We start from the raw sequence: 14,977 nt of genomic DNA on the forward strand, positions 1-14,977 counted from the left end.
TAATCAGGGATCAGAGAAAAACAATGAAAGGAATCTGGGGGAGAAGCTACAGTAAAGGGATATGTATTCGTGGGTGGAGGCCCTGCCCTGTGTTCTAATTAATTATTCTAAAAATGTAAATTAAACAATATAGATTTTAACATTGTTTTCAGATCTGATACTATTTGGCCTTAGTAGTCCCCTGGTCAAATAAGCACAGTTGGGATGTAGAAGGAGAGTTGTGCTGCAACACAGTCTCCTATGACAGTAGTGCTGTATTTGCGCCTCTAGGGAAAGAGGAATTGTAATTCTTCCTAATTGTAATTATTGGTGTAGGAGGTGCAGTGATAGCTGTTGTGATTTACTTAAGAAGACTGATTTAGAAAGTTGTGAAATAGTATTTCACGTTCCAGAGGTACACATACACAACAACCAGACAGACTTTATGTGGGATTATCCCTGTTTCCATGCAATCAGTTATACTGTGTGCTGCTGTTATGCTACTCTCGCCATTCCCTATAAAATGAAGGAGTCAGACTGCTTAGTAAAAAAGCCTAGAACTCAGATATTCTTTAATACAGTCTTCTGGTACCCCAACAAGTGTCCCAGTCCTACAGCACAGTACACGCTATAAAGCGTTCTCTAGATGTGACAATTTGCATGAGTGAGATTTTTTTTTTAAGAGAGTGAAGCTTAAAATGACTCACTGAAACCCATTTGAAAAAAAAAATCCTTTGCCATGAAAGCCAGAGACTTTAAATCCTGGTCCAAATTCTTAGCTGGTGTAGCTCTACTGATTTCTTTGGAGCTGTGCATATTTACACCAGTTGAGCCTTTGGCCCTCAGAAACCTCACAAAGATCTCAAAGCTGTGGGAGGACATAACTAGGCTGTTGCAATCGCTGTAAGAAATGATCGCGTAAACCCCAGCCAGCCACACAGCGGAGGGCCAGGGGAGCCATCTCCGTTGGCCGGGGAGCAACTGACAATTTAGCTCCAGGGAACAAAGCGAGACTGCCCGCCCCCAGGTGACATTTAAAAGCAACCTAAAGCCTAAACCGTCCCAGTTTATTGAATTAAAGAAAAGGGTTTAACGAAATCCACCGAGCAAGAGGGAGCCAGGAACAGAGGTGGGGCAGGAGGAGAGGGGCAGCCCCGAGGGGGGGCTCACAGCGGCCAGGGGACCAGGAGAAGCCTCCCAGCAGCCCGCGTGAGGCAGGAGGCTCAGGGGAGCAGAAGGGGCAAAGGCAGGAAGAGCCGCACGGGCTGGGGGAGGGGGGCTGTCAGGGTCAGAGCAGCGGGGGGTGGAGCGAGAGGAAGGCGGGGCAGAGCCGTTGGCCTCGAGGGCGGCGCGCGGGCGGGCCCGGCGTCCGGCCGTTGCGGTGACAGTTCCCCGCAGAACGCCCGGTGCCCGTTGCCGGGGAGGGAGCGAGAGTCGGCCCCGGCGCCCCGCCTGCTCCACGTGGCCTCCGGGGCGGAGCCGGCGGCGCGGCCCGGGCCAGCGCCAGCGATTGAGATCCGGCAGGGCAGAAGCGGCGGCTGACCGCCCCGGGGCGTCGCCCGTAGCCCGTCCCGCCCCCGCTCGCGGGGACTATGCGGAGATGGTCGTGCAAACCCGAGGCAGACACAAAGAGTCGCCGCTCAAGCCGCCCGGCGCTCAGCCGCCCCCGCCCCAAGCCGCTGGGGCGCCCCAGCCCGGAGCGAGCCCCAGGAGCGGCCGCGGGCTGCAGCAAAAGCAGCCGAGCAGGCAGCTGTCCTACGGGGCCGGCGCTATGCGGAAAGGAGGAGCCGGGAGGAAAGGGGCCAAGAGCGAGCCCCAGAAGCCCAGCCGCCCCCTGGCCCAGAGGGTGAGGGCGATGCTGGGCCTGGGCCAAGAGGGGTCGCTCCGGGACTGGAGACACGGGCTCCAAGGTGAGCGGGACCGCGGGCGCGGGGGGCTGGCTGTGCACAAAGCCGCTTCCATCTTGTGCCCCCGTTGGGAAGCGGGGTTAACGGGATTTGCTCCCCTCAGGGGGCATCAGCCTCGGGGCCCCTCTCCCAGCCACGTCTCCGTGCTCCTGTCCCCAGCACACTGGGGTGCTGCTGGGCCGCTGCTGCCGCAGCCACCCTCCCCGACAAGCAGCGCAGCCCCTGGGGCAGGAGAGGCTTTAACCACCCGCCCCCGCTCCACATGCCCTGCTCGGGGAGCGCTCCCCGCTGCCCAAGGACCGCTGGCAGGGTGGAAACCAGTTTGCCTGAAAATTGTGTTTCAGGGTAACCCTCTAATTGAAAAAGTAGGGGGGAAACGTTTCTTTCTATTTCCCCCCCCCCCCCCCCCCCCCGTATATTTAACGGGAGCTGACAGCAGTCAGAGGTGTGTGGTCAGTTTCACTGTTCCAGCTCTAGAGTCAATTGCCCAAGGAGAAAGGACCCTGAAAGTAGTCGTGAGGAAGCAGGAGAAAAAAAACCTTATAATGTTGAAGGTTTTTATGAAGACAATACAGGACATCACACACCATTTATACAGCATCAGAAACTACGTCTTTTTAAAAAAACGTTAATTTTATTTAGCCTCATTGCTGTTGGGATAATCTACCTGGCACTTGACTGTGCCTTGATGAAGGACTGGCGGGTTGGTGGGTTCAAAAGAAAAAAAGTCAAAACTTTATGCTACAAAGTTGTACAATTCAAATGCAAAGCTATTTTGTTAAGTATTCTCTCTTTTGTCCAAAGTGTTTTTAAAAACACTTTTCAGGCACTCTGTAGAAATAAAATATTTATTATAGTCTTGATTTTTGTTTTTAAATAGGTTTATTCACTCTGTGTCCAGTTTATCTCAGCTGTTTTGAAGCTAAGTCAAGGTGGCTATAGAATATTAATGGTGCAGCCTGAGAACAGTCTCTTTAAATGAGATTGTTTTTCATTGTTTGAAGTTTAAAACTAAATACTGCTAAGACAGTTATTTTCTTTTTACAGTATTTATTGAAGGAAAAGGGGCCTTCATCATGAGAGCAGATAGCAAGATATGGTTCACTTTTATCCTAGGTAAGGAGACAAACATACCAGTTCTTAAGGTCTCACTGCTTTATAAAAATGTACTATATCCGAGTTTGTCTGGAATGTAATTTAGGGGGGAAACCCTGATGCTTCTTTGCATGTTAGTTATCATTCCTATTGCATTGTGTGTGTGTATCTCTGGTGCCTGTGCACGCACAACCACTCTTTCTCACAAATAAACATCTAGGATGGGATTTGCAATAATGTTTAGTGGTAAAGAGTCCTGTGGCACCTTATAGACTAACAGATGTATTGGAGCATAAACTTTCGTGGATGAATACGCACTTCGTCAGATGCCACAGGACTCTTTACCGCTTCTGCAGATCCAGACTAACACAGCTACCTCTCTGATGCTTGACAGTAATGTTTAGTGTTGACTTAAATGAGAGCACAGGTAAGCCAATAATAAAATCCTTTATGCAAGCTAAAATACAAATTTAAAAAAAAAATGTATTTGTATTCGACTGATACTTGTTACTTTTTTTTAGGTGTGCATATATGTATGAACATAAGCATATGTGTGTACACTTATGATTTTTCATAATTCCCTAGAAATGCATTTGGAACTTGTAATAAATTACTAATTATTCAGTCAGTTAGATCTTTTGATTCTTAACATACAAACATCCTCTTCCCCTAACAACTTACACAAATTATTACTCTGTTAGTGTACGAGTTCAGTATGTAACTTTGGAAAAGGAGGGAGAAATAGCCCCATATTTTTCAAATTTTTAAATTTATTTATAACGCCATTGTCCCAGGACACTTGTGGGAGAAGTTAATAACTGGCTGAGGTTAATGGCCTAAGATGGAAGTTTAGGGTGATCAGCTTTCTTTTAGCCAGTCATTATTTTCCAAGAAACGCCCTGGCTTGTGACCTTTGTTGCTTCAATACCGTAATCTGTGGAACACTTTGTTAGTTGGCATTATTAGCTTAAGAGCACTTAAATATATGTGGATATAATATCAAACTTATTATATTTTGGGGGAGAGGAAGATGATTTCTTGACATACTATGCTTATGAGACAAAAATTAAATTTATTACCACACTACTGGAAATCATTGTAAAATACCTGTTTGCTATGTTAAATGAAAATGCTGGATCTTAAAGTAAAATCAACAAACATCAAATTATTTATCTGTTAAATATCTTATTTTAACACCAAATAACTGCAATGTATTGTAAAATTTTGGGTGATATTTACTGATATCTCCTAAACCTGGCTAGATTCTAGAAGAAATTGTATCAGAGAAATAGGAAGAAATTTGCTATTTTTATAAGTTATTACGATGTAATTGATAAGTAAATTGTCAATAAATCGTTTCATTCACCAATGACATACAGCATCCTCTTAGACTGAAACACAACTGTTGTTTAAAAGGCTAAACAACGCTAAACAATCAGTGTCAGGCAGGAATCGAATACTTTGTTCAGCTGAAATTTCAGAGGGGATTTAGGCAGGCAGAATATTATTTCCAGAGCTGAAATTTGGCCGTGACGCCAGGGCTAACAAGTGAATGGTCCAAGTATAAATGTCATACCCATTTATTCCTACAGAATATAAATCCATACTAATGTAAATATGTGAGGTCTACTTCAAAATCTGATTTAAAATGTGAACATTTGACAAAAGCTTGGTTTATAGTTTTGTTGGTTTAATTTTGTAATCTTAATCTTGAAAGGGCCAGACTTTCAAAAGTACTAAGTACCGACTATTGGAGTGAGATTTTTCACAAGAGCTCAGCTCCTATTTAGGCACCTAAATGAAGTTGCAGGACTTCTAAAAGTGGTCAGCATCCTGCAGCTTCAATTGTCCTTTCTTTGGAAAATCTGGTCATTTCATTTAGATGCCTCACTGGGAGCTGAACTCTTGGAAAACCTCACCCAGTTGAATTTTCAATAAATCTTTATATAGTGAGCCTGAAAAATAGTTCACCCTTATTCTTTTGTCATAATTAAGATTCAAGACAGAATATAACAAATTACAATATGATTGCTATTCCTTCTTGAGTTCTTGAAAGCATAAGTCATTTACCAGTAAATTTTGACACTTCTATGAAGAAGTCTCAGCCTCTGTTCTGGAGGCAGATCTGTGCCAAATGTTGTGACTTAAGAATGGCTTCCCTTTTCAGTAGTACTTCATTCCCAAATCATATTTATGCTTGGATGCTAACATGTTTATGCTTGAATGCTAGTATGCCATTCAAGTTCTGCTGCAATAGAGTCCTTTTACATAATTATTTCTAAATCTTGAAAAAATGTGTATATGTGCTTACCGTTAAGCATGGATGTTGTCCCGTTAAGCAACCAAATAGTTTTGTTGAGCTCAAAGATTTAGTATGTGCATAAATCTTTGAAGAATGGAGCATTGGGTGGTTTTTTAATATTCCAAATAAGAGCATTAAAAGCATTACAACAGGAGAACATAAAAATGGCCATTCTGGGTCAGACCAAAGTCCATCTAGCCCAGTATCCGGTCTTCCAACAGTGGCCCATGCCAGGTGCTTCAGAGGGAATGAACAGAACAGGTAATCATTAATGTTTACCCCTGTCACCTATTCGTAGCTTTTGGCAAAACAGAAACTAGGGACAGCATCCCTGCCCATCCTGGCTAGTACCCATTGATGGACCTATCCCCCATGAACTTCTTTCTTTTTTTAACCCAGTTATAGTTTTGGCCTCACAATATCCTCTGGCAAAGAGTTCCACAAGTTGACTGCATTGTGTGAACAAATACTTCCCTTTGTTTGATTTAAACCTGCTGCCTATTAATTTCATTTGGTGACCCCTAGTTCTTGTGTTATGAGAAGGAATAGATAACACTTCCGTATTTACTTTCTCCACGCCATTCACTATTTTATAGATCTCTTATTCCCCCTTAGTCGTCTCTTTTGCAAGCTGAAAAGTCCCAGTCTTAAATCTCTTCTCATATGGAAGCTGTTCCATATCCCTAATATTTTTGTTGCCCTTTTCTTATCCCATGACAGCTTACTTTGCTTAAGAGCCTTTGATGAGGGACCTTGTCAAAGGCTTTCTGAAAATCCCCACACATTATATCCAGTGGATCACCCTTGTCCATATGCTTGTTGACCCACTCAAAGAATTCTAGTAGATTGATGGGGCACGATTTCTCTTTACAAAAACCATATTAACTCTTCACCAACAAATAGTATCAGAGCGGTAGCCGTGTTAGTCTGGATCTGTAAAAGCGGCAGAGTCCTGTGGCACCTTATAGACTAACAGACGTATTGGAGCATAAGCTTTTGTGGGTGAATACCCACTTCGTCGGATGCAACAAATAGTGTTCATCTATGTGTCTGATAATTCTGTTCTTTACTATAGTTTCAACAAGTTTTCCTGGTATTGAAGTTAGGCTTACTGGCCTGTAATGGCAGGGATTGCCTCTAGAGCTTTTTAAAAAAATTGGCATCACATTAGCTATGCTCCACTGATCTGCTATAGAAGCAGATTTAAATGTTAGGTTACATACCACAATTAGTAGTTCTACAATTTCACATTTGAGTTCCTTCAGAACTCTTAGGTGAATACCATCTGATATTGGTCACTTATTACTGTTTAATTTATGCAATTGTTCCAAAACCTCCTCTAATGACACCTCAATCTTGGACAGTTGCTCATATTTGTCACCTAAAAAGAATGGCTCAGGTTGGGGAATCTCCCTTACATCTTCAGCTGTGAAGACCAATGCAAAAAATTCCTTTAGTTTCTCTGTATTGGCTCTTCAGTGCTCCTTTAGCATCTCGATCGTCCAGTGGCCCCACTGGTTGTTTAGCAGGCTTCCTGCTTCTGATGTATTTAATTTTTTTGCTGTTAATTTTTGAGTCTTTGGCCTTCTTAATTATATATTTACACTTCATTTGTTAGAGTTTATGCTCCTTTCTATTTTCCTCGAGAGGATTTAACTTCCACTTTTTAAAGGATGCCTTTTTGCTTCTAACTACTTCTTTTACTTCGTTGTTTAGCCACAGTGGCACTTTTTTTGGTCCTCATATTCTGCTTTTTAATTTGAGGTATACATTTAATTTCAGCCTCTATTAGGGTGTGTAGAGAGGTTAGCCGGGGCTTGTCTCTCTCCGGGGCGGCAGGGAACCCCACCGCCTCACCAAATTGGGGAATAGGTCTTGCCGGGAGTTAGTCCGACTGCATGAGCCTTCCTCCGTGGCCTTTGTGAAGGTGGAAATACAACAGTAAGCCCAGGCCCTGGGTCAGGGCAGGGCACTGGTGAGTCAGGCGCTCAGGCCCTCAGGAAGGACTGAGCAACAACAGTATATAAACAGTAGGCCCAGGCCCTAGGTTCCAAAGGGCCTGGGAGAAGGGGAGACTGCCACCCGCGAGTTGGGTGGCAGGGGCACACAGGCCCTCCCACTCCACTGCATCCCAGCCCGGGGCTCTAGCAGCGGCAGAAGACCCGCTGGTGTGTCAGTGGGGATCCTAGCCGCAACACACTGACATGGGTTCTGGCAGTGCTGCAGCCAGACTAGGGTCAGCTGCCCCCAGGCTACTTCCAGACTCCCCCGCTTGAGGTACCTGGGTCAGGGTGAGGTCCTCAGGGGGGTCCAGCACCAGGGGATCCTCAGGATAGCTGGCCAGGGGTAGACTTGGCAACTCCTCTGGGTAGCTGGCGTGGGGCAGGTTGGGCCAGTCCTCGGGCTTTCCGCAGGCCGCTGGGCTTTCCCATTTGCGAGCTAGGCTGGAGGTGTCTGGCCTCCCTGGCAGCTGCCTCCCCAGTGAGCCCTGAGGTCGGGCTTTTATCTTTCCGGGGCAACGCCTGACCCTCTGGGGTGTGGGTTCAGAGCTCCCTGGCTCCGCCCACTCTGGTGTCCGGAGGGGCTTGTTTCTCTCCGGGGCGGCAGGGAACCACACCGCCTCACCACATGGTGTCTTTAAAAAGTTTCCGTGCAGCTTCCAGGGATTTCACTTTTGGCACTGTACCTTTTAATTTCTGTTGAGCTAGTTTCCTCATTTTTGCGTCGTTCCCCTTTCTGAAATTAAATGCTACCATGGTGGGCTGGTGTGGTGTTTCCCCCCTCGACAGGTATGGTAAATTTTATTATGTTATGTTTCAGAGTAACAGCCGTGTTAGTCTATATTCGCAAAAAGAAAAGGAGTACTTGTGGCACCTTAGAGACCAACCAATTTATTTGAGCATGAGCTTTCGTGAGCTACAGCTCACTTCATCGGATGCATACTGTGGAAACTGCAGAAGACATTATGGTCACTATTACCAAGTGGTTCAGCTATATTCACCTCTTGAGTCAGATCCTGTGCTCCACTTAGGACTAAATCAAGCATTGCCTCTCCTCTTGTGGGTTCCAGGACAAGCTGCTTCAAGAAGCAGTCATTTAAGGCGTCAAGAAACTTGTCTCTATATCCCGTCCTGAGCCTGAGGTGACGTGTACCCAGTCAATATGGGGATAGTTGAAATCTCCCATTGTTGAGTTTTTTATTTTTATAGCCTCTCTAATCTCCTTGAACTTCTCACAAGTTACACTAAGGTGACCTTTTTTATAAATATACTAAGTATATATTTCTGATGTAATTTAAAATATCCTGGGCCAGATCTGTAAATGGAAAACATTTGTGTAAATCTGGAATAGTTCCACTAAAGTCAAGGAAGCTACTCAATTTACAGTGGTGTAAGAGAGCAAAATTGCTCTCACCACCTTTTGAAATGCAGATATGGAGGTAATGACTGCAAGCAAGCATGATATTATTGACATAGTTTCATCATATACACACAATAAAGAATGGCATTTGTGAAGTTGAATAAAAGAGCTATAAGAAATTATTGTAAAACCTAATGTGAGTGAATGTATTTTTTCTGCTGAATTAAAGAATATGCTTCTGTATGAAATATATGTAGTACCTTTGATGGAAGTGAAACACAATTTCAGTGCTTTGTTTTAATATGTAATTAATTTCAGTTTTAAAATTGAAATACTGTAAAATTGGCTTTAATGTATTGTGAAAAACAATTACAGGATGTATGTAACTATGTGAATCTTTTCTCTTTATACTGCTCATTGTAGATGTATGTAAGGTTAAGTTAGTGGGTCTAATTATATTCAAAAACCTTTGCATTCTGCAGCGTCACGGAATCTACTCTTTGTAATAATTTTGTTTCAGAATCTAAGCTTTCTTGCGATCATGATTGAGGAGAAAACATGTTAAGGTTAACTGAATATACAATAATGCAGTGTTGTCTTACTGAGTTTGCAAACAGACTGATGTAATAGCTTGTGGAGTTTTGAACTGCCCCATTCCTCTCAGCATAATTAACTCTAAAACGTACTGTTGGTGATTTAAATATTAGCTGTTACATTGCTGACACACCTTATGTATAGCTTCCCTTGTGGAAAACTGGAAGTTTTGATTGCTAGAATGCGTGTAAACATTGTCAGTACAAAAACCTGTGACAAGCTGAAACTGTAAAATTGAATTTAATTCAAATATAAGACCGGGACTACTAGACTACCCTTATATGTAATTTATTCCAGAAGTATTTGTAAAAATATTCTAAATTTAAGGATGGCGTGTAAATTTTATATGAGCAAACATTTAAGTTTTTATTAAAAGCTGCATGTAACGTCATTGTCAGATGTTTTTTTCAGCTGCATTTTGTTTGCTGGGGAAGGAATGTTTTTCTGTGACATTTACATTGCAGATTTTCATAGTAATTGTAAGTAACATTTTTCTTCAACATAAAACAAGCACAATGTATATGTATTTTCCTTTAGTCATACAGACTGTTTTGCCTCTAGTTTTTGTTCAGTGCAAGGTATTTTGTGACATACAAGATGCTAACGGTAGAATATATTACTTTAAAAAAAATCTGACTAGTATTGCTGTCTTAGATGTATAAAGTGTACTGTGTCAGCAAGTTAGATGTGACATTTGGCTTTTACAGCTTATTATTTTTCTTTCTTGCCTTTTGAAATAAATGGCTTGAATTCTAATTGGTCCATTTGAATGATCCATGGTATGTATTGAAGTATTTTGTATTAATACTGTCCATTTAATTCCAGATGTTTAAGTGTTGGCCAAAAAAGTTCATCTCAAAAGCAGAACAGGTTACTCCTATCCTTCCTTCTCCTAGAAGCTGAGTTGAGCACAGTCTGCAGTGTGCAAGTCCATGATAACTGTTCTGTAATTATTTTAAAGAACATTTTTTAAGTTTAAATGTTTGATAATGAAGACACTTACCTCTTTTTTTTTTTTTTTTTTTTTTTTTTTTTTAAACAGCTGCTTTAGCAGGAGTTTTACACTGGTAAGATTATTTTTATTGGCTTAAGATTGATATAAGTAATTAGAAATATTACCATTTTAAAACAACGGGAAGCATCATATATATGGATAGATAGATAGATAAGCCACTGGGGTGACTAATTTATCCATTATCTTCATATCTTTCCTTTCAGTGAAAGTCATCATCTTTAACATAGTTATTCTGTTTTTGTGATTCTGGACTTGGGCAAAAAGTTTAGGGGGAAATCTTTCAAGGGCTAAGTCTACTGTCTGGGTGAAAAATACCTATATGGCTGTGACCCTCAAAGCCATGCATATTTTCACTGGTACTCCTTCCTATCATCCAGTCAGTTATGAGGGCCCCCAAATAAATCCTTTCTGTTCCCTATTTAATTCTGCCCATTAATAAATGTACTAATTCTGTATCCCATTTTGCCTCTTGTAAGGGCTTCTCTGCTTCTTCTTGCTCTCTTGTGTGCACAGTAGGCTCTTGGCCTCCCAGTTACTACTGTTCTTCCTAAGACCTCAGCTCCAGGTCTCACTCCCCACTTTTAAAAGCAGCAATATCTGTGAAAGGATCAGTGACTGCTTTTCTACGTATCTGTGGAAAAAAAATTAGCAACTCCAGCCATTCTGCTCCCCTAACCCTCCTTCCTCCCTCCTCCAAAAAAACCAAACCAAAACAAAAAAACCCAAAACCCATAACAAACCCCCCAAAACTAACAGTATCTAGTGCTGTGTTTCTTGCAACCCCCCTCCTCCTAATAAAGGGATAGTGTCACTTGGCTGTTCTGTTCCTTTCTTCTCCCCTCTCTTCCAGAGAAGGAGCCAACCCTACTCAGCATGCTTGCAGAGGCAAAATATATATTTCCTCTGGCAAGTGGTTTTTTTTTTTTTTTTTTCCCCTCATGATCTGTATCCTTTTTTAAGATTAAAATCACCATTTGATATCCTCATACTGGTACATAATTGTACTTTAGTAAAAGGCATTGAGCAGGGAAAACTTCCCTGGGCAAATATAAAGTACTTCCATTTAATTGCAGCATTTGCTCCACTTTTTTAATCTTTCACTGATTTGGTAGGCATACATCAGAATTTCCTTCCCTGAAGTCAGATTTGCTCATTCTAAGAGCACTTAGCTTTCGATCCACGTGTCTCTTCCACTTTATTATAAAATATTTTTTATATATGCATTTGATTTTTTTAAAAAATCCCTTTTTAATGGTATTGCAAGAGACCCTTGTAGATTCACATTCTCTTTATTTTAGTTAACTCACTTAAAATGGATAGTGTGAAGAGAGGAGAGTGGAAAGTAATCATCAGTACAACAGCAGACTGAATTACAGTAGCTGCATTAGGTCTGCTGTGTTTTCTGATGTGAAAATATTTACTAAAAGTTTCCTAGTGTGTATAAATCAGTACTGGTTTCAAAACCTGAACATTGAAACTGAATAGGTTTTGTTCATGCAGGTGTCATATTACAACTCTTTTTGAAAATGACCGTCATTTTTCTCACCTTTCAACGCTGGAAAGAGAGATGGCTTTTCGCACTGAAATGGTTAGATCTTTTTTTCTTCTAAATAATTTAAATAAAAAGCGACACTGTAGTCTTTAAAACTTGTCTGGAATAATTGATCTTATAATTTCCAAAATTCCACAGCAAGAAAAAATAACACATACAAATACTTTATAAGTAACATATATTTATATGTTAATTTTGAGGTACCAATTTCATATATAAATTATTGAGTTCCCTTTAAAATGGGTTTCAAAAATATTTTATTTTAAACATGATATTGTGACCTAATGTACAATAAAATATGTAAAATTTTAAATACCCTATTTCATAACTTTATAAAGTTACTAATTTAATGAAGCACACATTTAAAAAGTGAACATTTACCCGCATTTACCAGTTTCTCTGTCACTTTGTTAATGAAACATATGTCCTAACTGCATGGAATATTTTTAACTACCTTTCTCTATAGTATTTCATGCTTCTTTTGAGACAAAATGGAAGTTCTCTGGGTGTTTTGCCCAACTGAGTTTCGAAATGGTACTAACATGAAGAAACTTGGAAAATTGTGTATTTGTGCTGACTAGGTTTATCTGAGTCTTATAATAATGAATTCCACTTAAAAAAAGGAATCTTATGTAGGACAATACAAATGGTACTACCTGATTAATTTCTGCTAAATTATGCATCCTTTTAGGGCCTTTATTATTCCTATTTCAAGACGATTGTTGAAGCACCATCATTTTGGAATGGAATGTGGATGATTATGAACGATAAACTAACTGAATATCCTCTGGTGATTAACACGTTAAAAAGGTTCAATCTTTATCCAGAGGTAAGCCATATTTTGAAAGGAGTACCTGTTTCTGTGAAAACACTGGTTAATGTCCTAGTGCAGAGATCAGCAACCTTTGGCATGCGGCCTGCCAGGGTAAGCCCCCTAGTGAGCCGGGCCGGTTTGTTTACTTGCCGCGTCCTCATGTTCAACCAATTGCGGCTCCCACTGGCCGCGGTTTGCCACATCCCTCAGCCTGCGCCGCTTCCTGCAGCCCCCATTGGCCTGGCACGGCGAACCGCGGACAGTGGAAGCTGCGATCGGCTGAACCTGCAGAAACGACAAGTAAACAAACTGGCCCAGCCTGCCAGGGGACTGGCCCAGCCTGCCAGGGGACTTACCCTGGCGTGCTGCGTTCCAAAGGTTGCCGATCCCTGTCCTAGTGTTTTATTTAGAAAGTAAAAATTGTGCTGAAAAGAGTGATACTGCTATAGCGCAGAAAGAAATCTTCCCTGAAATATACATTTAATTATATTGTAACTGAATTTAAGTATTGTATGGTAACTTCTTCATTTAAATTAGGTAGCTATTATATGTTTCTATGATTTGGTTTCCTCTGGGGTGTACCCCCTAACTGATTTCAAGCAGGCAGCAGTCAATCAAACTGTAGACATTTTTCACACCTTAATTTTCCACTCTTCAGCTGCAATCTGTTTTCATTCTTCCCTTGTTTTCTTGTTTTTCTTCCCTCTCCTGAAGACTGGCAGGTTGGTGATGCTGCTTAACTTCAGGGTAACCTGTTTCTTTCACATCACCAACAGTTTCTTTAAGAAACCGTTTAGGAGGCACCGTTGGTGAGCAGGTTGTGTACATGTGAACAACATATCTCAAAGGACCACAGTTACTGTAGAGTAAATAACAATTCTTTATTGGCTTGATGCAGAGATCACCGAGTGAGGATTTTTGGCTGGTGGTATGCAGGAGGTTAGATTAGATTCTGACCTTGATCTATAATCATAGTTTGACTTCTGTGTTGAGAAATAAATGCAAAACATGGATCTCTTAGGGCACACTGCCTGCTATTACTTTGTATTTACTAATATTTGAGACTATTTCATCAGCTGATTAAATCAAGTTTTTTATGAATCTAGCTTATATACAGAATAGGAACCTTATTCCTCATACATTTTTTCCCCTCCTTTGGTTACAAAATATGCCAGTGTGTAACATTTATACACTGTTCTGCTTGAGTGATACAAAGTTCCTTTCATTCTGAAGCAGTAGAGAATTTTGACTTCAGCTAAAGAGTGACCTAGCAAAGTTGAGCCTGCCCGATCAAATGTGTATACTTAATCTGCAATTAGTGGTTAAAATGAAAGGTGGCAAATAAGTATCGTAAATGAGGACATCAAGACCTGGGTCAATCAGATATACAGTGGTGGCCATGCTATAAGAGCATGAATAGGCTACAGTGCAAGAAATGTAGACTATGTAGATCCTTTTGGAATCTTGTTGGCATAACCCAGATCCCAAACTTTCATTGACGAAGTATTTGAATGTGGTCCAGGTAGCTAAGAGGCTATTGATGTGTGATTGACACAGCAGTTTTCCTGCATCTAATTTTCCTCCATTTACATCAATCATTAGTAATGCTGCGAGTTTGTCACAGATTTCGTGACCTCCATGACTTTTTTGCAGCAGCCAATGCGCCTGGCTCAGGGGCAGTTCAGGCAGTACCTGCGTCAGTCACACCAGCTGCTGCTGGGGCAGTCTTGCCCTCTTCCCCCCAGCAGCAGAGTTTGGGTGTGGGAGGGGGTTGGGGCACGGGACGGTGTGAGGTGGGCTCTGAACGGCCCCCCAGGTAAGCGCCACCCAGAGCCTGCCTCACCCTGTCCTGTGCCCCAACCCCTCTTCCCACACCCAAACTCTGCTGCTGCTGCTGGGAGGGGGGAGGCACAGAGCCAGGTACGGAGCCTGCAGGCCCCGCCAGCCCCCACCCCACTCCCAGCACCAGTTGGGGTCCCAGGCCGAGCACCACTGCGCCCCCTCTCCCCCCAGCACCAGCAAGGGTCCCGGCCATGCGCCGCCTGACACCCCCCGCCCAGCACCTGGGCTGCCCTCCCGTGGCACCCATGGGAAGCCCCCTCGCCCCCCCCCCCAAAAAAAAAGTTCTAGTCGGGGTGTATAGTGAAAGTCATGGACAGGTCATGGGCCATGAATTCTTGTTTATCGCCCATGACCTGTCCATGACTTTTACTAAAAATACCAGTGACTAAAATGTAGCCTTAATCATTAGCCATCTCATCTAAGGAAGCCTTTGACAAGAATATTGTTAGTGTTTAGTACCAGGTACATGAGTAGCTGTGTATAATAATTAAAACTAGTGCAGCCCTTGAATGGACTC

At 42.2% G+C, this 14,977-nt stretch overlaps 1 protein-coding gene across 3 annotated transcripts in view; it reads left to right on the top strand.

Moving 5' to 3' along the window:
- The first annotated feature begins 1,329 nt into the window (after nt 1-1,329).
- DPY19L1 (dpy-19 like C-mannosyltransferase 1) overlaps nt 1,330-14,977 on the top strand; it is a 95,805-nt gene continuing 82,157 nt past the window's right edge. Inside the window, exons 1-5 of one of the 3 annotated variants that reach the window (XM_043540613.1) lie at nt 1,330-1,889; nt 2,934-3,002; nt 10,280-10,304; nt 11,753-11,840; nt 12,496-12,633. In XM_043540613.1, coding sequence (XP_043396548.1) covers nt 1,580-1,889; nt 2,934-3,002; nt 10,280-10,304; nt 11,753-11,840; nt 12,496-12,633 — 630 coding nt within the window. In that variant the 5' untranslated portion in view covers nt 1,330-1,579. The remainder of the gene's footprint in view (nt 1,890-2,933; nt 3,003-10,279; nt 10,305-11,752; nt 11,841-12,495; nt 12,634-14,977) is intronic. The other 2 variants (XM_037890067.2, XM_043540612.1) reach the window with 2 other exon arrangements.

The sequence above is a fragment of the Chelonia mydas genome, chromosome 2, assembly GCF_015237465.2.
Source record: "Chelonia mydas isolate rCheMyd1 chromosome 2, rCheMyd1.pri.v2, whole genome shotgun sequence".
In the NCBI taxonomy this organism is placed as follows: domain Eukaryota; kingdom Metazoa; phylum Chordata; order Testudines; family Cheloniidae; genus Chelonia; species Chelonia mydas.